This window comes from Prunus persica, chromosome G7 (genome assembly GCF_000346465.2).
Source record: "Prunus persica cultivar Lovell chromosome G7, Prunus_persica_NCBIv2, whole genome shotgun sequence".
Taxonomy (NCBI): domain Eukaryota; kingdom Viridiplantae; phylum Streptophyta; class Magnoliopsida; order Rosales; family Rosaceae; genus Prunus; species Prunus persica.
Genome location: NC_034015.1, coordinates 14,064,206 through 14,085,307, shown reverse-complemented (window position 1 = coordinate 14,085,307; position 21,102 = coordinate 14,064,206). Strand labels below are relative to the sequence as shown.

At 35.6% G+C, this 21,102-nt stretch overlaps 2 protein-coding genes across 4 annotated transcripts; one reads left to right on the top strand and one right to left on the bottom strand.

Moving 5' to 3' along the window:
- On the top strand, positions 5,584 to 8,558 carry LOC18771300 (growth-regulating factor 3). Its single transcript, XM_007202055.2, has 4 exons — positions 5,584 to 6,057; positions 6,247 to 6,435; positions 6,865 to 7,180; positions 7,724 to 8,558. Exons 1-4 carry the CDS (start codon positions 5,841 to 5,843, stop codon positions 8,172 to 8,174), a joined length of 1,173 nt encoding a protein of 390 aa, XP_007202117.1. The 5' UTR covers positions 5,584 to 5,840; the 3' UTR covers positions 8,175 to 8,558.
- On the bottom strand, positions 8,390 to 20,502 carry LOC18769891 (1,4-alpha-glucan-branching enzyme 1, chloroplastic/amyloplastic). Of its 3 annotated transcripts, none has more exons than XM_007204220.2 (22): positions 20,141 to 20,502; positions 19,358 to 19,512; positions 18,961 to 19,226; positions 18,576 to 18,674; positions 17,711 to 17,753; positions 17,494 to 17,553; positions 17,287 to 17,367; positions 16,787 to 16,903; positions 16,255 to 16,338; positions 15,126 to 15,247; positions 14,825 to 14,944; positions 14,099 to 14,228; positions 13,873 to 13,983; positions 12,885 to 13,013; positions 12,295 to 12,398; positions 12,008 to 12,152; positions 11,108 to 11,255; positions 10,917 to 11,017; positions 10,111 to 10,188; positions 9,255 to 9,410; positions 9,039 to 9,113; positions 8,390 to 8,939 (listed from the first exon to the last, which is right to left on the bottom strand). In XM_007204220.2, the coding sequence occupies exons 1-22, from the start codon at positions 20,286 to 20,288 to the stop codon at positions 8,841 to 8,843; spliced, it is 2,571 nt and encodes an 856-aa protein (XP_007204282.1). In that variant the 5' UTR covers positions 20,289 to 20,502; the 3' UTR covers positions 8,390 to 8,840. The 3 variants fall into 3 exon arrangements, with proteins under 3 accessions (XP_007204282.1, XP_020423581.1, XP_020423583.1); XM_020567992.1 differs by having other exon boundaries at positions 19,358 to 19,507; positions 20,141 to 20,242; XM_020567994.1 differs by lacking the exon at positions 20,141 to 20,502 and having other exon boundaries at positions 19,329 to 19,411.

Below are 21,102 nucleotides of genomic sequence, written 5' to 3'. Positions count from 1 at the left end.
TAAGGTCTCTTAATTGTTTGATCAAATTGATTAGCTGTTGGATTAAATTAATTAGTTTGATCTAACAATTAAGAGATAAGGCATCATCTAAGGCCCTCACTAGAATGACTCTATGGTTGACCTTCCAGTACAATTGTTAATTGGGCTAAACTAATGTGAAGCCCAACTTGTTTTGTTCAAAATCTTTGGGTCACAAGGATGCTGAGACCAAAAATACCTACATCTTCTCAAACCCCTAACCCCATCTTAATTTTTGACTCGATTACTCATTGTGAGTCTTGATGTGTTGTTTGTAGTGAGACCGAATCTCCGATAGTGTAACCCTGAGGAGGAGCTGATTTTACATTTTTTTTCCTTCCGAAATCAAGTGGTGACGACGCTCTTTTTGGTGTTCGGAGGTTGTTGAGCAGCATTGTCATTCCTCTTGGTGCTTCCAATCCCTTGTTTGCTACAAGGTTGTGTTTTGTGTCGCGTCTCAGTGTCAATGAGCCATCCTCTCTTCCTTTCGAGGTTTTGGGAGTATGAATTACCTTTATCTATTGTAAACGCCTTTTATTTTGACCTCTTTGGACCTCCTTACCCGTGAAGGTTTTCTCCTATCCAAATGGAAGGTCCATTTCAGATAGTTAAAAAACAAACATAGATTTATAGACAACACAAAAAGATAGGCTTTGAGCATCATCTAACCTATAAGGCTACAATTGAAAGTTTTAAGCTATATCATTACCTTATTCAGGTTTGCAGTCTTTCAAACCCATGCAGCAACTTCAACCACCCAACACAAAATAAAGAAGACAGAATACACATGCGGTCCCATTTTGATGATGAGCTATCTGTTGTCGGTCCATGGAAAAAGTTATTAACATAAAAAACTTGTTTTTATTTTGTCATATTTTAGGCTGAGATCGAAATAAACTAAAGATTTCAAACAAGGAGATTTGACTGCCTTTGTAATGCACTAATGGCCCTATACTCCTATGCTACATATGTAGAGTCTTTGCATTAGAATTCTGCTGCCTTGTTGACACGTGTGATTCTGATTAATTAGTTAGATCAATTCAAACCCACATGTTTTTTAAGATAATTAATCAGTTCGCAAATTATTCTAATTTAATATGTTGCCAGTTTAGATAATATTATTCTTCGTATCAATCTGAGATTCTGAGAAGTGCAGCTATGTAGTCCCATTATTTGTTACAAAGAGAGGAAAACATGGTTAATATTATTATTTTAATATAAACAATAATTTAAATTACATGAAAGAGGGATTTCTCACACACACAATTATAATATCGTAGAGATTCAAACTTAAGACCTCTAAGCTAAAGCCCAGTAATGAAAATGTGGTCAATTTAATAGACAATTTTCTATTGCATGATTCAATGATTTTCTCATTAAATAGCAAGAGAGAGGATCTTCCACTAAAGAAGGAAAAGAAAATAGAGATGATTTTTTTTTTCCATAATTTTGTGTTATGTAGGTTCGGAATAAATGTCACAATATCACAAGTCTCACTTTAATAACTAGGTTTATAGTAAAATGCTATTTCAAGCACAAATAGTAAGTTTTACATACAAACTTTAGATGTACAAACTACGAAAATTTTAATGAACAAAAATCTTTTGTACAAATATCATGACTCTCACTTCAATTGATAAAGTATCTTCGTATTTAAAAATGACAAAATGCTATTTCGAGCACAAATAATATATTCGCTTACAGATCTCATTTATGAAAGTAATAAGATTTACAATAAAAAAAAGACTTGCTATAGCTCGCTAGGAAATATATAAATTGACGCGTGACAACTTTTTTTTTCCAGTTTTAGTGAAGAATAATTCTTAGTGTATACAATCTCGTTGTCACAACAATAACTGATAATTTTGATACTACAGAGTAGATAGGTAATTAGCAATTTACTCATACATTAGATAGGTACAAGGATATATACTGAAAGCTTTCTGGAAAAACAAGAAATAAAAAATGAAAACAAACCTCGAGAAAATAAGTCACGTGAAGGCACGTGAGATGAGCGTAAGCCTCGCGTGCCGGCGTGCCCTGCTTTTATCCTACAGAAAATGTTGAAAAAGCCTGGGACCCACGTGAGCAGCTGTCTTTGAAGCTTTTTCTGACATTGGTGTCAGTGACGTATGTCTCCTCAGACATGTGACCACTCTTTTTTTTAATTATTTTAAAGTTTTCTAATTATATTATAATTTTGGATTATATTAATCCCTAATAAAGACGAAGTAGCTGACGTGGATTGGTCAGGTGGGCCCCGGCCCAGATCCGTACGTGCAGTGGATCCAAGATGTCTTTTTGGCCAGTGGGTGGTCTCGTGGTAATTTATGTGGGTTGACAAATGTGCCCCCTAGAAACTGTCAAAATTCCCAAATGAAATTGCTTTGGGTTTGGGGGTCCATAGTCCAAAAACCATATAAGGACAACACACCCACACCCCACCTCAGTTTCCGTTATCCGCGTTTTCTACCTTATTATTTAGACTGGTTTTTTTCTTTCATAAAAAAAATAAAAACATCTTTTTGGGGGTCTAAATAATAAAAACATTTTTAGAACCTAGTTATTGTGATCTTTTTGTTTTAGGTTTGTATCGCATATCACTTAAATTTTTATTTTTTTTTCATACAATTGATATTGGAGGAAGAAAAAATCAAGCTTACGATATCAGGTGCAGCATGTTTGTATTATGTATCATTTAATCTTTTTTGATACAATCGATATTGGGAAAAAGAATAATTGAATCTATAATCTCAAATGCATCAAGTTCGTATTGTATATCACTTAATCATTTTTGATACAATCGATATTGGAAGAAGGGAAAATCGAACCTATAACTTTAGATGCATCAATTTCTTATTGTAAATCACTTAATCATTTTTTATACAATCTATTTAAGTAAAGAAATTAGTTTATTTTCCACTCCTTAAGTTGACTGGTTGGTAAACCACAGCAACAAAAAGCATCACTCCATCCACTCGAGGCTCATCATTAACTCTGAATAACTCAGTTTAATTGGCAACTTATGAACAAAAAAATGCCTTGTACTTGATAGTCTTATTTAAAAAAAACCCCCAAAAAAACACACACGTTGATGAGTGTGAAAAATACCAGTGAACACCTGAAAGTGCTCAGCTCGATCACAGTTTTAGATCTGACAGTATGAACTTCACTCATTGGTGCAAGTATATAACTGTAAACACAAGTTTGGTTTTGGTCGTATAAAGGAACACAAAAGTGATTTGTGTTCCTTTCTTTAATTTGTGTAAATTTAAAAGTAATAATGTACGAAAGAAATATATAAATTTGTGGAGCACTTAGTCAAAGGACTAGGAGGCTATGAGTAGAAGTAGGTGCCAATGGTGTTGGAATTGAGTTGTCATGTCACTGCAGTAAATAGTGGTTGGTCAAATCAAATCTAACACATTAAAACAGAATAAGAGGAGGAGGAGGAAGACAGCTTGGTTGGGTAAAAGGAAAATGCCCTCAACCCAACCCAACCCAACCCACCCCACCAGTTCAACTTTCTGGAATGTTTATGCTCAACCATCTGCCTTCCACTGGTCTTTTCTTGCCCAACTTGTTTCATTGCTTGCTTGCTCCCATCTTTTTTTACCTCATTGCCCTTTGGTCAGCTATTTTTTTATTTTATTTTTTTAACATAATTAAATTACAAGATAATGAAATAAGGATTTCTCACACACTATTAAAGTACTATAAGAATTTGAATATGAGACTAAGACCATTTGTCTACAAGTCAAACCCTTTTTTCACTTCCCATTAGCCCCTTTGTCAACTACTTAATTGGTTTTCATTAGGTTTGTGTAAATACTCTAGGTTTTAGAACATGTTCTTAAGTTCCCTTTATTCTAACACTTTCAAAAGAAAATACCAAAAAGAAAAAAGAGAGATTGAGTGAATGGAGATCTCTTTCATGTGTAAAAAGTGTTATTAAAGGACAAATGCCATAGATCTGTACTATTTATAACGAGTACTTGGTCTCATTGTAAGAAAAAAATTATATTTTTGGTTCTCATATTTTGTCTTTTTTTTTTTTTTTTTTTTTTACGATGTTGTTTTAATTTTGACAATTTCAATCATGTCATCTTCTCTCATTATAATCCCGTCCAACTAAGATTATGCATAACACGATCCTCTCTTCTTTTTATAAAGAAGTTTGTTAACAACGATGTTTTACAAGAGAAGGTTACTCTTGACTCATGTTTAAAGATGTCAAATACTCATCATATTAGTTTTTCATATTTCCATCCAATATTTTAAAGTGCATTAAAAACTCCTTATTAAGTAATACGAAATCCCATTTCATTCCAATACTTTAATTATTTTTTTTAAAGATACCTAATAGTTGAATTACTTATATATAAAGAAATTAGTTTATTTTACACTCCTTATATATAAGTAAAAGTAAATACATTAAAAATGCAAATTAATGTAGGTAGGGGAAACTGCGTCTGCGGAGCCCACTTTTGTGCCCTCTTTACCAGATTCACTACTTGTATATGGCTTGACTTGAGTGGCTTCATTTTCAATCCCCTCCTTAGATAATTCATTTAATACCTAATATATTATTATAGATTTCATTCTATGAATAATGATGAAAATAATAAGTAAAACAAGAGAAGATAGATATTGTGAAAGAATTAGACAAGTTTCTAAGTTGAGTTGAGTTTAGTTATAGAAAATAAAAGAGAAATGTAGAACTCATACACAATTGAAAATACAAAGGATGTTTTGCAAAATACATTCTCACATGTTATATATTGACAAAAGTCAAAATTTTTATTTTATGGAACTTTACTTTTTTTAAACATTGACATTGTTGGATTGAGAAATTTGAAAGAGAAATTTTGGATTCGGTAACAATATTAAAATTGCTACAAAATAAGAATGAAAAAATAGTTATATTCGTAAAAACTTGTTATTTTTAGCATAAAGTAACAAAAATGGGTAGACCACATTGATTTAAACAAACAATGAAGAAAACATGAACGAAGATTAACTTACACTTGAAAAATGACTATATGTAATGCATCATTTGAAATCAATTTACTTATTTTCTTTTTTCTTGTTTAAATTTTAGCATATGTGAATTGTGGAAATCTAAACAAATAGTTTTGCCATATTAATTCCTAAATTTGGAATTAATGCATCCAAATCAACCTTAGATGTCAATCCATAATAATATCATACTGAAACTGGTGAAGAAAAGAATATTAGCTTTGAAAGCTGAGTGATAAAGCCTGAGCTAGGCTGCAATGTCGGCTTGACTCTCTCTCTCTCTCTCTCTCTCTCTCTCTCTCTCTTATTATACCATGCATATGCCTCTAGGGTCTTGGGTTTAGATTAGCTAGCTTGATTAAATAAATGGAAAAGAGATTAAGCCTAATAAAAACACACTTCTGCTATTTCCAAAGCAAAGCAGAGAGACAGAGAAACTGCAGTCTCTCTCTCTCTCTCTCTCTCTCTCTAGCTCTAGCTATCTATTTTGTTGCAGTTTTTTTAAGCTCTTTATTTAATTATTAGTTTTCCCTCAACTGTCTTGTCTGAGTGTCTTTTTCTCAAGTGCCTCAGGTTTCTTCACTGGCATTAAACAAACTTTGCAGGCTTTTCTGTCAGAATGTGAGGTATCTGCCAAAGCTATAAAAGAACCCACAGAAGCCTCTGCCTAAAGCTTTCTCAAACTTTCTCTTCACTTAAAACCCAATTCATTTCACACCCAACAAACATATTATTAAAACTCAATCAGAAAAACAAACCAAACTTATTAAACCCCACCTCTCTCTCTCTCTCTCTCTCTCCCTATGGACTTTCACCTCAAGCAATGGAGAAACCAGCAGCATGAGTCAGAGGAACAACATTCTGCAAAGATACCAAAACTTCACCTTGAGCCCCATCCACACTCAGAGCCATCTGGGTATGCTCTCCCTCTGTTTGTTCCTGAGCCCAACAGCAAAATGATCAGCACCCTGTCAGCGTTTTCTGAATCTACACCAGCATCTGCCTCCACCAGATTTCCCAGTGAGATTTTCTTTCCCTTTCCCTTTTCTTTCTTCTTTCTTATGTCACAGACGCAACAACCCACAAAGTGTTTTTGATTCTTGTTATAGAAAAGCTCATGTCTTTCTTTGGTTTTCTCCCCAAGTTTTCTACTTTAATGTCATCTTAATTTAATTCTTGTTCCTCTCCTATTTTTTGTCTGTTTTCTAGAAATGGGGAGCTATTTCAGCTTCTCCCAGTTGCAGGAGCTTGAGCTGCAGGCTTTGATATTCAGGTACATGTTAGCTGGTGCTGCTGTTCCTCCTGAACTTCTTCAGCCAATCAGGAAAAGCCTTCTCCACTCTCCTCCATATTTTCTCCACCACCCTCTTCAACAGTACCCTCATTTTCAGCCTGCTTGTAAGTATTTACCTCAACATGAGTAAATCAATCATTGTAGCAAATTTTGACTCTGATCTTTAACAAATAGTACCTCATTTAAATTGCCCATTTGACATATTAGTACAAGTAATGTGTAAGACTAGGACTGAGATTTGTTCTGCCTAATTTGAAGGACCAAATGTCACATAAATTTTACTTTCCCTAATTGGTACATATAAATATTTATGCAACCTAAGATTTTGAGTCACTTGAGCTTGAACATTAATCGATGAGGATAACGATTTTCGCACTCCTCTTTTCTCTTTTTAACCTAATGCACTCCAAACTGAATATTTTACAAATTTCTCTGCACTCTCGACGCAGCGACAGAAGTGCAGAGGATAAAAATGGTGCTAAAAGAATCACTAGCTAGCCATGGTATTGATAATTATGTGCTGCATTATCCAGTGTTGCAATCAGGGTATTGGGGAAGAGCAGCCATGGATCCAGAGCCAACAAGGTGTAGAAGGACAGATGGCAAGAAATGGAGGTGTTCTAGAGATGTGGTGGCTGGTCAGAAGTACTGTGAGCGCCATGTGCACCGTGGCAGAAACCGTTCAAGAAAGCCTGTGGAAGCCACCACTGCTGCTGCTGGTGGTGGTGGTGGAGGGACAAGTGATATTGCTACCAACACCACCACCAAGACATCATCTAGTGGGGCCCATTTTACTCTTTCTGGGTCATCATCATCCCCTTCAATTGATCTGCTTCATCTCAACCAGAGGTGAAAAAAGAATTAAAAGCCAAAGCTTTTTGGGTTTCTTTTATTTGGATTTATTGATTAAACTGTGCTAGAGATTTGCTTTTGGACATGTTTATTGCGTTTATTATGTGGAAGTTGGTATAGGGGTTGAGCCTCAACTGGTATGATTGACCAGAAAAATGAAATTGAAATTAATAGCACTCAAAGCAACCATTTAATTAGGTGATATGTTTTCCTGAGGCCCCACCTTTTCCCTTGTCTTTTTAGTTGATGTTTTAGAGACATGAAATTTGAAAATGAGAGAATCTCATGGGCCCTGTTGTAGGCATGTTCTCTACTTTGAAGTAGAGGATCTTAATATAAAGGCAAGGTTAATAATGTCTCAACTCTGACAAAGAAAAGAGCTTTAGCCTGTGTAGAGAGCTATGCCCTCAATAATTTATTGAGCTATTGCCTATGCTCTTGTAGTCTTGCAACCTTTTCTTTGTTATTTGTTCTATTTGTGGAACTTGTTCTTATTGGTATTTCTTGCTCTTACATGCTCCCCTCCCATGTCACATGTAGTTCCTCAGAGCCCAAAGCTGAGAATAGGAGCCTCTTTGAACCCCACAGTGAGGTCTCCGGGAGTGCTAAATCCGACAGCCATGTCTTGCGGCCTTTTTTTGATGACTGGCCGGGGAAGCTCCAAGAACTGGACAATGCACGAACCAATGCTGGCTCAATGAACTCTGCCACCAGCCTCTCCATTTCGATACGGGGAAATTCCTCCTCGGATGTGTCACTGAAATTGTCTACCGGCAATGGAGTTGAGACAGGGCGCCTGGACGGCCATGCTGAGCGCGAGCAGCCACAATTGAATTGGCCTGCCGGATGGGGAACAAACCAAATGGCTTCCATGGGAGGGCCGCTTGCGGAGGCCCTTAGGTCCTCCTCCAACTCCAATTCCTCACCAACCAGTGTTCTACATCAGTTGCCCCGCAGCTCCGCCTCAGAAACTAGCTTTATCAGCACTTGAATATCAGCAGCATATCAGAGAGTCCCGGCGAGCTTCTCTTAGTTGCTTGTGTAAATTGCTCGCATTATTTTTCTTAACTGGATGAGTTCTGTGGATGTTTAACCATGAACAACTTTGTTGCTTATTTTTTGAAATGCGCGATTGCAAATTACTTTGGTTAGTTCTGACCTAGAATTTCAGTAGAACATATTTTCAAAGTAATAACAATTTGAGCATGAAAGATTGAAGACCCATCATATTGCCGAGAACAAAATTTTGGTGAGTGCCAGATGTTTGGTAACTTACATAAATTAAAATGTAACACAACATTCAGCTACGTGGCTATCTATACATGGAAAATCTCTACCTTTGTCATCCACAGAGACTAACTTTGGAAAATAATTACACAAGAAATTGTCACAAACTGCCATATTAGTCTACGTTATAGGCCCAAGTAGGGAATGGTCGTCTGAACTCTGCTTAAATTCTCTCAATTTTGCAGTTTATGTTTTGCGTTTTGCTTTGTCAACCTCTGATTCTTCTGACTTTGGGTTTCTCATTACTGCCAAAGGTGGCAAGAAAGTTCAACGTGGACTGCACTTTTATTAGCCAATGTACAGGGCGTCTGCCTTAGGAGTGCAGCAAGATGTAGTCATTCTCAGCACCAGATGTATATTTGAACCAAAATCAGTCTTTAGCAGGTCCCGCTATGAGAGCGTAGACCACAGCTGTTCTACAAGGTGCATATAGCAGGAAAGAATGAGGCCGGTCATCAAACCACCCGTCCTACAGATCACAATGAGGGTTTAGCATCCAGAAGTCTTATATGATAGCACTAGAATGAAGTGCTGAGATTCAGTTACTGATCAAACGAAAATTTCTTACAGTGGTGAAGTACTCAGCACTGTGATCAATCCTATTGAAGCCTCCAAATAATTTTTCATCTGAATCCAAGACAATCTGCAACAAGGAACACAGCAAACAATATCAAGATGCTGAAAAGATCTAATCAATGCTTGAAAGGAAATGTGAAAGCACGGAAAGAACTAGTGTATTTGGCAAGCCAACCAAGTGTATAATATAATTTTATAGGGGATATACCTTATACTTCCCTGGCTTTAAGCAGCCAACTCGGTAGTCTGTATAGCTTTTACTCCAATGAAAATTGAAGACAAACACCAGGTTTCCCCTTTCAAAGACAATAACCCTATCTCCTTCATCCTTCCGTGATATATATTGGTGCTCAGAAGTCATGAACTGCATCAACAGTTGACCAATTTTCATACTAGAATTTATCAGATCACAAGTGGCAAAGTAGTATGTGTCTGCCACAACTGCAAGTTTCACACAACTGATGGAGAAGAATATTTTAAATCTAAACGGGAAATATAATCATATAAGGCAATCAAGCAAACTGTTATTACTAATTATATAAAGGATGATCTTAAACTTTGACTACCATCATTGATTATTAGTTTGTACAAGACACGCTAAGGGAATAGGATCCTATGGTTATATTTTCTTTACTGATATTGTGCTTATACTAAAATGACGTCCGATTTAAAGTTTCTAGGATTAAGCACTTCGAGTATAGGGTTTGGATGCCAGAGCTTTAACATCCGACTTCCAAGAGAGAGAATAGTAACAGGTAGCAGATGCATTTCTTGTCTTGCATTTTACTATTCCCTGAACTATAAGGAGGCATGAGAAGAGAAGAAGAAAGCCAGAAAAACCGTAGTTTTTCCTGCTGGTTAATCGAAGGAGAACCAGGGTGACTCTTTTCTGCAAGATCTGTGAGTACACTGATAAAATTGTGCCTTTAACAATTCATAAGCTACTGAAAATAATTACAAGAAATCAACAGAGTTTTAAATCCATCGAAAATAGAAATAAATATGTCATTCAGCAATCCATGCCCTAAGCAACCGGCACATATAGATGTTATAGCAAAACTTACACAATAGGTTTCTTCAAGATGCTGCATTGCTTGATCAAATTCTTGCAGCCCATGATATCTTAGATAATTTGCATCCCCCTGACCATGCAGAACCAAAAAAATTCATAAAAAGTACAATGTAGGCAGAGGCACAATGGTTACACAGAATTTATTTGTTGCAAGGTCAGCATACTCCTAAAGAACCAGGAATTTTAAAAAGGATATGCAAAGTTTGTAATAGTTCAAGAACTTCATGTGCAGCATAAATGGCAAAGAGATGGAAAAGGGATGGATCCTTGCCTAAGGCGCATGAACAATTATCAAAGAGGAAGGCCCTATGGGCATCAAAAAATTCGAAAGTGTGTTAATTGAGGATATTCTTACTAAAAGAATTGAGAGGGTCCATGAGTTGAGAAATGAGAAGTACAGGAGAGATCAAGTTGCTATTGGGTTACCTTTTTAATAGTCTCATATTATATCTTTGCTTCGGCTTGTAATTTGCCAGTAATAGCAATGTCAAGATCAAATATATCTTGATATTTTTAATAGCACAAATATGTTATTAGGTTACTAATCAAATTGACTTTGGCTAGTAATTTTATATTTCCTTGACAATTAGCATTTGATTGTAATATGTTATCTTGTTCTTCAGTTTCCTATAAATTACTATGCCTCCACATATCATGCATTGCTTCACTTAGTCACCATCAGAACTAAACACCCTTCTTGTTACATAATTAACCAAAAATTTGCTCCACAAAAGTGAAACATCTAATAGGCATACTGTAATGCATATGGTAATGCACACTTGTATCATAAGAACTTACAAGATCAAATCTACGTCGGCATTTGTCAAAACTGTTATTGTTCCCAGGAACTATTTTTCCATTTGGAAGCTGTTGAGTACCTCTTGGAAAATCAATCCACTCTGAACAGAAAAATAAACCAAAGACATGAAACTGAGTGGCAGTTTGATAGAAATGATGATATGCAATATAACCAATTGGCCTAATCTTACCAGGATGTCCAAATTCATTCCCCATGAAGTTCAGATATCCTTCTCCGCCCAATCCCATAGTAATAAGCCTAATCATTTTATGTAATGCTATTCCACGATCTACAAGGGGAGTAGCTGGCCTGTCCAGAGCCATGAAATCATACATATCCTGAGAGAAGCATAAAATATTCTAATATAAGAAACAAAACTACACAATTGTTGTAAGCATACTTCAAAAGTAATAACAATAGCTAAAAAATTTCCAACATTTCTTATGCTTGCATGCATAAATAGATATATAACAGGTGAATTTGAATACAGACCAGAGTTACCAGGATAGTGGCACATTTGGGTTCGTGGTATGGGAACATGAATGAGATTCATTTATCAATTACTTCAAACAATAAGAACAAGTAAATATTTCCAGATGTGTGTCTTCAGAATACTAATCACGAGAGCAGTTTCCTTAGAACAAAGGTCCAAAGTCAGTTTCAATATCTTGCTTCATTAGAGCCAAACAAAATCACCGCACAAGATGGAAACCTATCAATAATCGCCAAAACAATACAACCTCTTTTTTTAATTTTCTTTTACTAACAATTATAAACTCCTTAGGATCATATATATCATATAACAATCATTAAGTTTATCAACAGTAACTGAGGAATACATGTTTCTGGTAATAAAAGAAGTTTGAAATTATGCACATACAAAAGAGTTCACAACTTCATCAAGTGTTGTTGCCAACCAGTTAATAATATATAGTAACCAATTTATCAAAATGGGGACTGAACAGAAAAAATGTATTTGAAACAATTTCAACTGGGCATGTGCACCAAACAACATTAGCATGTTGTTCAATCTTTTCATGTGTACGAGCCCTTAAAGTTGAGTGAGATGCAAAAATGCAACTTATATAACCTTGTCCATCAACCAGAACGCAATTGTTTTGTCACCAACAAGAGCTTGGTCATGACTTTCAGCATAAGCAACACACTTTTCCCGCCACCTTCTGTTGGTGAGTGTGTGAACGATATCACCCATTTGCCACTCTTCATCTATTTTCCTACATAAAATTTAGTGTAACAATATGGCAACAAAAGATTATTGGTTTTATTCACGAATGCCACCTACAACAGAGATAGATACAAGATCCTCTAACTTCAAAAATGGAGCAGAGATTTGTTTATTTATTTATGAGAACTTACTGGAGGAGCTCAATCCATTTATCAGCAATAGCCATATGCAGGCGATAATCAAATCCAACACCACCATCTTGTACAGAAACACAGAATGTTGGCATTCCACTAACCTGTAATGATAGAAATATGCAAAAGAAATATAAGAGTCTATATAAATAGGGCATTTTCATCATCAATATTTTAAAACCAGTTGGACAGGATTTATTATACTTGATTTTTACAATCAGTTGATGAGTATAAAACACTGCAAATATTTATGGCTGTTGTTTCTATGCATAAGTCAGTAAGCTCCTCTACTAAACCCTCCTCAAACTCGAAGAATGAGAAAGATTAAAATGCTCATCTGAATAGAAATAATGGTAACAACACAGGAAATTCTATGTGTTAAAGATCAGGCAAAAAATAAAAAACTTACGAAAAAAGAATGTAATATGGAGGTAAAGCCTTTTATTTTTCTTATTTCAAGATACCAAACCCAGTAAACAGGTTATTTTCAGTTCTGTGCACTATGAAATCTAAATTTATTACTGAATAACATATAATTTCCAACAGAAAGGATGCTCAACACTACTTCTGAAAGGGAATAGATAACATACATCTTCACCAATGGTAACAGCTTCAGGGTAGAGCCCGTGAATCAAATCGTTAACCAGCATCAAGTAAGTCACAGCATCTACATCTGTTGCTAATCCAAAGTACTCATTGTAATTCCCAGTAAATGCCACCTACAGCAGCTCGACCGACAAACAAATAAGTATAAGAACCTGTCATAACTTGAACCATAGTAACATATGTAGAATCGTAGAGAAAATACATAAATTATTATCTTAACATGGAAGAATATAGCATGGGCATCTTCTATAACTTTCTTATACATAAAGTCTCTTGTGAGATCTTGGAACATTAAAGATATATCAACTCAACTGAGCTAATCCTTTATCCTAAAAAGTACGTATCAAAGACACAAGTAATACATCACAAGCTTATTTAATACCAACACATTGAGCATTAAATAGCAAAATATCCTGAATATCAGATATGCATTCAGCCTTGCATGTGTTAGCTAAAATGCTTTCATGTGTTCCCAGAACTTTGCACTCCTTATATGTTCTTTGTAACTATTGTTCTCCTGAACTCTCTCTCTTTCTCACTCTCAAATACACACACACACACTTTCCACTTATTATGCTTGGGGAATTTTTCTTTGGGGTGGACAAACCTCCACCTGTAGTTCTTAACAACTCACTTTCAAACTCCTAAAAATCAAGGAATTAAATGTTTGCATACAAATATATCAAGGTCCTCAAAAACAGAGATGTCTATGGGAATACGGACGCTGATATTGGACATCAACATTATGTAAAATCATGCTGACAATAGGCAAGCATGAAAGTTTTCCATGAAAGTTTTTAGGACCTTAAAAGTAGATGATGACAATAAATCATGTGAAGTCATAACATAACCAAAATAAATGGCATAAAACTATGTGCTCTCTTGTTCAAGAGAAACTTAAGAATGAATGGCATGCAATGCAAGTCATTCAGCTAACATTATTAAAGAAGGCAATGGAAACGAAAATGGTACCTCCAATCCATGGTGCGTGTACATCATTGAAGTGACACCATCAAATCTGAACCCATCGAACTTGTATTCTTCTAGCCACCATCTTGCATTGGAAAGAAGATACCTCAAAACCTAGGTAAAAAGTTAAATTAGTACCTAACAAACATAGAATAAAACAAAAGGATCAAGGCCAAAATTCTTATAGTACACTATTTTATTTTAAGAAAGCATGCAAGAAAGTACTCACCTCCCAGCTTCCATAGTTAAACAAGCGGGAATCCCACATCCAATGATATCCCCGGGACCCAGAGTGGAAGTAATGACTATCGGTTCCATCAAACATGTTCAACCCATCCAACACGTTATTTGATGCATGGCTGTATGTGTTAAATATTAGTATTCAGATATTTAGAAAAATAAGTTCATAGTAATTAACATATAATATTAAGTACAAAAGCCTGATTCATGGAAAAATATTCCAATAGCATACAAAGTAACAAATAATTTGACAGTAGCAAGCCAAATAAAAATGAGTTTAGTGATACATTAAAATATTCGAGGAAGTCTGCCACATCAACTAGACTAAAGATAATACAATGAGTATATAAAACAATTGTCGAAACTTAATCAGCATTTCTGTTATGCCCCATTGCTTTCATAGTCAGCCACAGGGAGGTGGGGATAAATTCATATATTTATCACATGTTTATTTTTGTAACCTCAATTGCACATGTGCTGTTCGTCCTATCAGTATTTAGTTACAGAAAGAAAGGAAGCCCGACCACAAAAACTTTATAAACTTATGTGCATGCAAGCACATGAACAAAAAATAAACGAATCTGTCATATTGTTGGCATTGGCAATCTATCAACAAATAAAGGGGAAAAAGGCACGTCAAATGTGGAATATATGATTAATCCAAAGATGTCTCCAAGAACTTATGACCTATCTCCTATGAACAATTAGTTATTACCTGTGAACAATATCCATGAGTACAAGAATACCAAGCTCATGAGCTCTATCTATTAGAGACTTCAGATCGTCAGGGGTTCCACAGCGACTGCTAGGTGCAAAAAAATTGGTGACATGGTACCTGCATCACAAAAATAGAAAATTTCAGGATCATTTTTGGAGAACATAGGGAATGTCAACCACTCACAAACAAGCACCACCTGTAATACTGCCTAGTACCAATCCATTAGTTCATATAGAATAATTTCCCAAAAGATAAAATGGAGTACATATAGTTGGAGCATATGTTAAAAGGACAATACCCAAAGCTAGCATAGTAGGAGTGCTCTTGAATAGCCATGAGCTGAACAGCATTATAACCAAGCCTTTTAATGCGTGGTAGCACATCATCTCTAAATTCAGCATATGTGTTGATTTTGGGCTCCTGCAACTCAATGTTAATAATACTGTGAGTGTAGAAAATTTTAATACATAATAAGAAATCAAAAGGAAGAAGAGGTCTGAGACAGGTTTATGGCACATCTCAGGCATCTGTTAAATTTTCATTAAAAAATATCAATAAGACATACCCAATTAATAAATGAAATACCCCCACCCCTCTTTTTCCGAAAACAATGAAAACTAAAAATGCCAAATCAATCTCTCTGAAGGCATAGGTGTTGGGCAGTAATAATCTAAACTATTCTGGTGTTCTTTTGCATTTTTAATATGTTATGGAAACTTCAAAGGATTAGTGGCCAAGTGAAATTTTCCCTGGACACCATATCTTATTCATGAGTGAAAAATGGTTTATGACAGAGCTTAGAGTATCCCATATTTCATTCCTTAATGTCACATGATTAATAAATTCAGGGTAAAGATTTAATATTTTCCTTAGCACCAAACCTTGGAGATATCATGTGCATCTTGACAAATCAAGGAACAAAATTTTCAAATAGAAAAAATGCCTCATGGCAGTGCAACCCAGCTAAGCATCTAGTCTGCATCTTCCTCTATGAGAATTAGATGGATATGTCGCATCGCTTTCAGCTGAAATATCATATCTATGGTGAGACTTAAAAAAAAAAAAAAAAAAATTTATTTTTAACACAACTCTATAGAGAATTAAGAGATGTAGGCTCAGCCCTTCAGTAATTAATTACAAATTTTGTTCCACCCTAACACAAAACATGGGTCATACAAAATTTTCAGGCCCAAGGGAGGTATAGCAACTAGAGCATAACTCCAAACTTAAGGCACTTAAGTTAAGACCACCTACACTAAAAAAGGAACTTTAAAAGCAGATTCTAACACACATCTCTAAGTGTTGACCTAAGGTGAGTTTTTTTTTTTATAATTTAAAAAAAAAACAGAAAGTTTAAAATAAAAAATATCAGAAACATTCCACAATAATGAGCTACATAAGCCAGACAGAAGGATGACAATGCACACCGTGCTACTCATTCCAACATGTGCCTCATAAATGCGAAGTGATTTTGGTCTCTTTGGCTGAGAATGTTGAAATACATAATTTTCCTGAAAAGAAGTAGATGAGAGTACCATTAGCCACTGAAAACTGAAACAGAAATACAAAACATGAACATGTAAATGAAGCAGATTGAACTATTTATCGTCTTAACCATTTCATAAAATTAATGAAACTATAACCTATTCATAAATAAATGAACAAGTATAAGAATCCTAGGCAATCATTAATGACTTGTGGATCATTCCCACTCCAACATCACAAAGATTTGCCAAATTGAGATTCCATACTATCGTTTAATTTTTTTTCTCTTCTTGAAGTTGTTACAGTGCAATATTATGAAATTTAAAGATAATTTCTACAGAAGTTCTTCCTCATATTGACTTTTATTATTGCAAATACCAATGCTGCTAGCTTACTGCAGCCTGTCTTTTACTCAGAGCCGATATCATTGTTATCGGTATAAAGCATAATCGAAATATTTTCCGAAGAACATACCTCTTCTGGTGGATCGTAGTATATGCCATTGTATGGGATTTCACCTGGAGCCTGTACAGAAAACTTGATCCAAGCAGGAATGGAGTCCTTAATGCCTGAAGGAGTATCCATACGGATCTGCAATTTCACATAACATACTGAATGAACAACAAAAACCAAAATTAAAAATTAAAAAAAAAACAAGCAAAGTCCACTTATGGCAATAACATGACACTTGCAAAACTTGCAACTGTATCATGTCTTGTAACGATTGTCTCATTCTCCACAGAAAAGTTATACAAGAGACAAAATTCCAAAAAGCTAAGTGTATATAACCAAACTTTTCCCTAAATTTTCACTATGGACAAGTTAACAGAAGAATTAGTTTACGGATTACTTTAACTGATAAGGATAAAGAAGCTTCTTTTTCTTCTCTGGGATCATGATTCATGAAGTATTGAAAAAATAGAGAATCACCAAGATCCAGCAAAACCAGACTTATAATCCTCAAGAAATGTTACCTTCACTCGAGAACCATGCGGAATCGGAGGTGAGCCATCTGCATTGTTTGGCAAAAATATCTCCCAGACTCCAAACTCATTCTGTTTACATACGGAACATGAGCAATGTTGTTGAAAAACAAATAGGAATCATGTAAGCTTGATGTAATTCATGCATTTTTTTGTTCACTATCTGGGCATTCCCACAACTAAGTTCCAAAAACATACCCGAGTCATAACATCTGCATTCGTATTCCAATTGTTGAAATCTCCAATCAATGATGCTGACTGAAAAAGGCATCCCAAAAAAAAAAACAATGAGACCAACCGAAACCCAAACTGAATATATCAAGTCCATTACTCTTGCTCTTAATAAGTCACCCTTGCACAGAGTAACTAACAGAAAAATGTAAGCTCCTTAAAATATCAAACAAGGCAAACAAACCTTAGCTCCAGGTGCCCACTCCCTATAAGTGATACCCTCAGCACTGAAAATCCAGTACAGATAATTCAGCATTAAAGATATGCCGATCATAAAATAGATTTAAACCAAAAACCGAAGTTATTATGACAAAATAAAATCAATTCCAAAAGAATAAACAAAGAAAGATGTTACCCATGGAATAAACACAAAAATGTAAACTAAGACAGTAATGAGCAAACAAGCTAAAAAAGTGCAAGAGACTGTATCTTACAGATATATGGGCCTCATAACATTTTTTTCAAAGGCCTGCTAGCCTGCATGGGTGATATATGATAACCATACTAACCTGCAAGTTGCTTAGAAATATCTATATTGCATTCTGCCACAGGCTGTGCACACAGTTACTACAAAAATTGATCACAGGAAATTTTTCAAGAGCAAGCTTTTCATTTTCTCAAGCTTGGATCAAAATATATTGAATTGTCCTCCAATCAATAAGAAGGCCATAGGAACACATGTTGTTTTATTTAATATGGTGAACTTTGTCATCGTTCAAAATTATAACGGGTGTAATCACCAATCAGTACTCAAACCTTTTTTAGTTTTAAGTCCAGTATATGCAGTTTGAAATAATCAACTCCAGAGCATCTGTTTTGAAACACTAGAAGGTAAGGTTTGAGACACAAATATAAAGCAGAATGACAAAACTTTTCTTTTTATTCTGCTCTATTTGACCTTATACATCACCTCCCTATTAGCATATTGCTGTTCCATACAAAAAACAAAAGCAGTAAAGAAGTGGTGCATGTACATATTAAATGTTGTAAACTACTAGAAAACATGGAAACATGCTTGGACTCCTGCAGATACCAGATAAAAGTAATACCTGCGTGTGAACCCAAACTTCTCATAGCCACGGGAAAACACCTCCAAGCCACCTTCATACTTGTCAATCTCCTCACGCAGCCTTTTGTATTGTCCATAACTGGGCATAGTAAAACACAATCAGTTAAAGTCTTATTAATCTAATTTGAATATAAAGCTAGCAAGAAGGATTTGTAAGGTGGGAAAAAAGAAAGAAACATAATTCAAGCAGCAAAAAGAATCTTGCGCTTGCTACATTAACCAGCTAGCAGGCATATGCCATTTGCTTGAAAGGGGCAGGGACATGATTGTTAATCCATTGCTTTAATTTTCAATTTAGGCCATCATTCGTTGAAGTTGTTAATGTATTTACTACTTAGAAATTCAAATATGAAAGGGCATCCTACCGGTAATCAAGATGATCACGGAAACCCACCAAAAGTGGATCTATTTCATATATCTTTTTCCCATTTCCAGGTGGTGGAATTGACTTTTGTGTGGCATTCTTTTTAGCAGTACTTACTGTCCCGTCTAAGGGATGAGGTGTTTCCTCACCCTTGGCTTCAGTGCCATCGACATTGCCTGCATCTAATGAAGGAACATCACTTTTCTTCACTTCATCCTCAACCTTCTTATCATCTTCCATTGCAACATTATCTACATCCTCAAGCACCTAAACAAAAATCATCAATGCTCAGTAAAGTAATATGTTATGTGGGATCTAAGAAGTCATGTAGAAGTTGATTATGCTATGGCATTCTCCACAGAACATAACTGTTATGCATATACATGGGTATCATAAACCTGAGGATCCTCTGAAACTGTGCCGGGAGCTTCCAATTGCTCTGTCACAGATGAAGAGCCATCACTCTGGCTATCAGGAACAAGAACTTTCTTTGATGCAGCAACCGTTAAAGACGAATCAGAATCATACGAAGACTTTCCAGCAAAGATCTTCCCTACAAACGAGCATCAAATTAGCTTAACATTATATAACAAGACAACAATAACATGTAGACAATCACTGAGAAAAGAAATCATTTTTAAGATAATAAATTCATCTTTTAAACACACGTGATTGCCAATATAAGTCCAATCGACCAAACAAAAGATTCAATTGGAATCGCGTAACCCAAAAGTAGAACCCTAGAGAAACAGACAAAAAAAAATCCCTTTTCTAAAATCCCATTTGGTACCAGAAAGATCAGCTTTGCTTTTTCAACAAATTAAAAAAGAGAAACTGCTATCAGTCATCGTAACATAACATTACGTCCATATAATCCGTATCAAAATTGATATGCTTTATTCTTTTTCTCTTCAAAAGCATACGTCTCCATTACAAGTACACTGTTCTGAGCTTCCAAAAGCTCACGGCATATCCAAGCAAGCTCCAGACACTGACCACTAAAACAATCAACCTAGCATAATTTCAAAAACTAAAAAGAAAAAAAAATATTAACATATTAAAAAATAAATAAATTCGTATTCTCTTGACAGAACTTCCAACACGCAGAGAAACCGAATCGAAAGCACACATTATTGGAAATGAAAAATGAGGGGAAAAAGAAATAGAGGGAGAGGGGGTACGAGAGAAGGAGCTGTTGGTGAGGAAGAGAGAGAGGCTGGAGGTCCTCCGATAGCCATTGAAGCTGGAATGCAAGGAAGCAGAGTCGTTGTTGTTGTTGTAGGCCGAAGGTAGAAGCGGGAAGCGAATCCCCGAGAGAGTCGAGACCATTTTCTTTCTTCTTCTAGGATTTTCTTTTTGTTATAACCAGAGAGAGAGAGAGAGAGAGAGAGAGAGAGAGAGAGAGAGAGAGGGAGAGAGAGATCGAAGAAGCGAGAAGAAGGATGGATCGATCTCGAAGCAGAGTTTTTTTGGCCGAGTTTCGAAGCTCGTCTCCCGGGAGAAACGTGAGTGAGTGAAGGAACAGAAAAATCGGAGAGAGAAATAGAGAGAGTGTAATTTGTGTTGATTATTATGGCGCTGGATGCCACGTGTGCAGTTGAGAATTGCATGGGGATGGGTGGGTGGGACCCAGTCGCTTCTCCTCATTTTCGATCGTCCATCGTCGTCGGCATTTTAATTTTAAAAAAATAAAAATGAAATAATGGGATTACACGTTGGAGAGATGAGGAACGAAAGGCTCTTGTGGGGCGTGGGAAGGGAGAGAGGGAGGGATGGCAGAAGGGATATTTTTGTGTTTGTTGCTTGCTTGTTGCCTTTCTATTTGTCTATCAAATAAAGTTCCTTTCCATAGTCGAAAAGACCAAATAAAGGTCCTTGATGTGATACTATTTTTGGATGAAATTAATTTCTTGTTATCTTTACACGAGTTACAATTTGATTGGACAATGGTTAATTCAAATTTCCCTAGTTTATGTTGATTGTTACTTTACACCAAATTGGAAATGACACAATTTGCTACTATGGAATTGGTAAAAAGTTTATTTATTTATTTTTAGTACAAGCAATTGGAGAATGAGAGTTTACACAAATTTTCATTAGGTGCTTAGGTTTCGAACCTCTGCCCAAATGGGTGAAGTAGAAA

Coding starts and splice junctions, on each gene's coding strand:
- LOC18771300 (XM_007202055.2), top strand. CDS start 5,841: ATGGACTTTCACCTCAAGCAATGGAGAAACCAGCAGCATGAGTCAGAG. Junction 6,058..6,246: donor TGCCTCCACCAGATTTCCCA/GTGAGATTTTCT, acceptor TCTGTTTTCTAG/AAATGGGGAGCTATTTCAGC. Junction 6,436..6,864: donor CCCTCATTTTCAGCCTGCTT/GTAAGTATTTAC, acceptor TGCATTATCCAG/TGTTGCAATCAGGGTATTGG.
- LOC18769891 (XM_007204220.2), bottom strand. CDS start 20,288: ATGGTCTCGACTCTCTCGGGGATTCGCTTCCCGCTTCTACCTTCGGCC. Junction 15,248..16,254: donor ATGTTGGAATGAGTAGCACG/GTGTGCATTGTC, acceptor ATTGAGTTGCAG/GAGCCCAAAATCAACACATA. Junction 10,189..10,916: donor GCCGACGTAGATTTGATCTT/GTAAGTTCTTAT, acceptor CTGCATGGTCAG/GGGGATGCAAATTATCTAAG.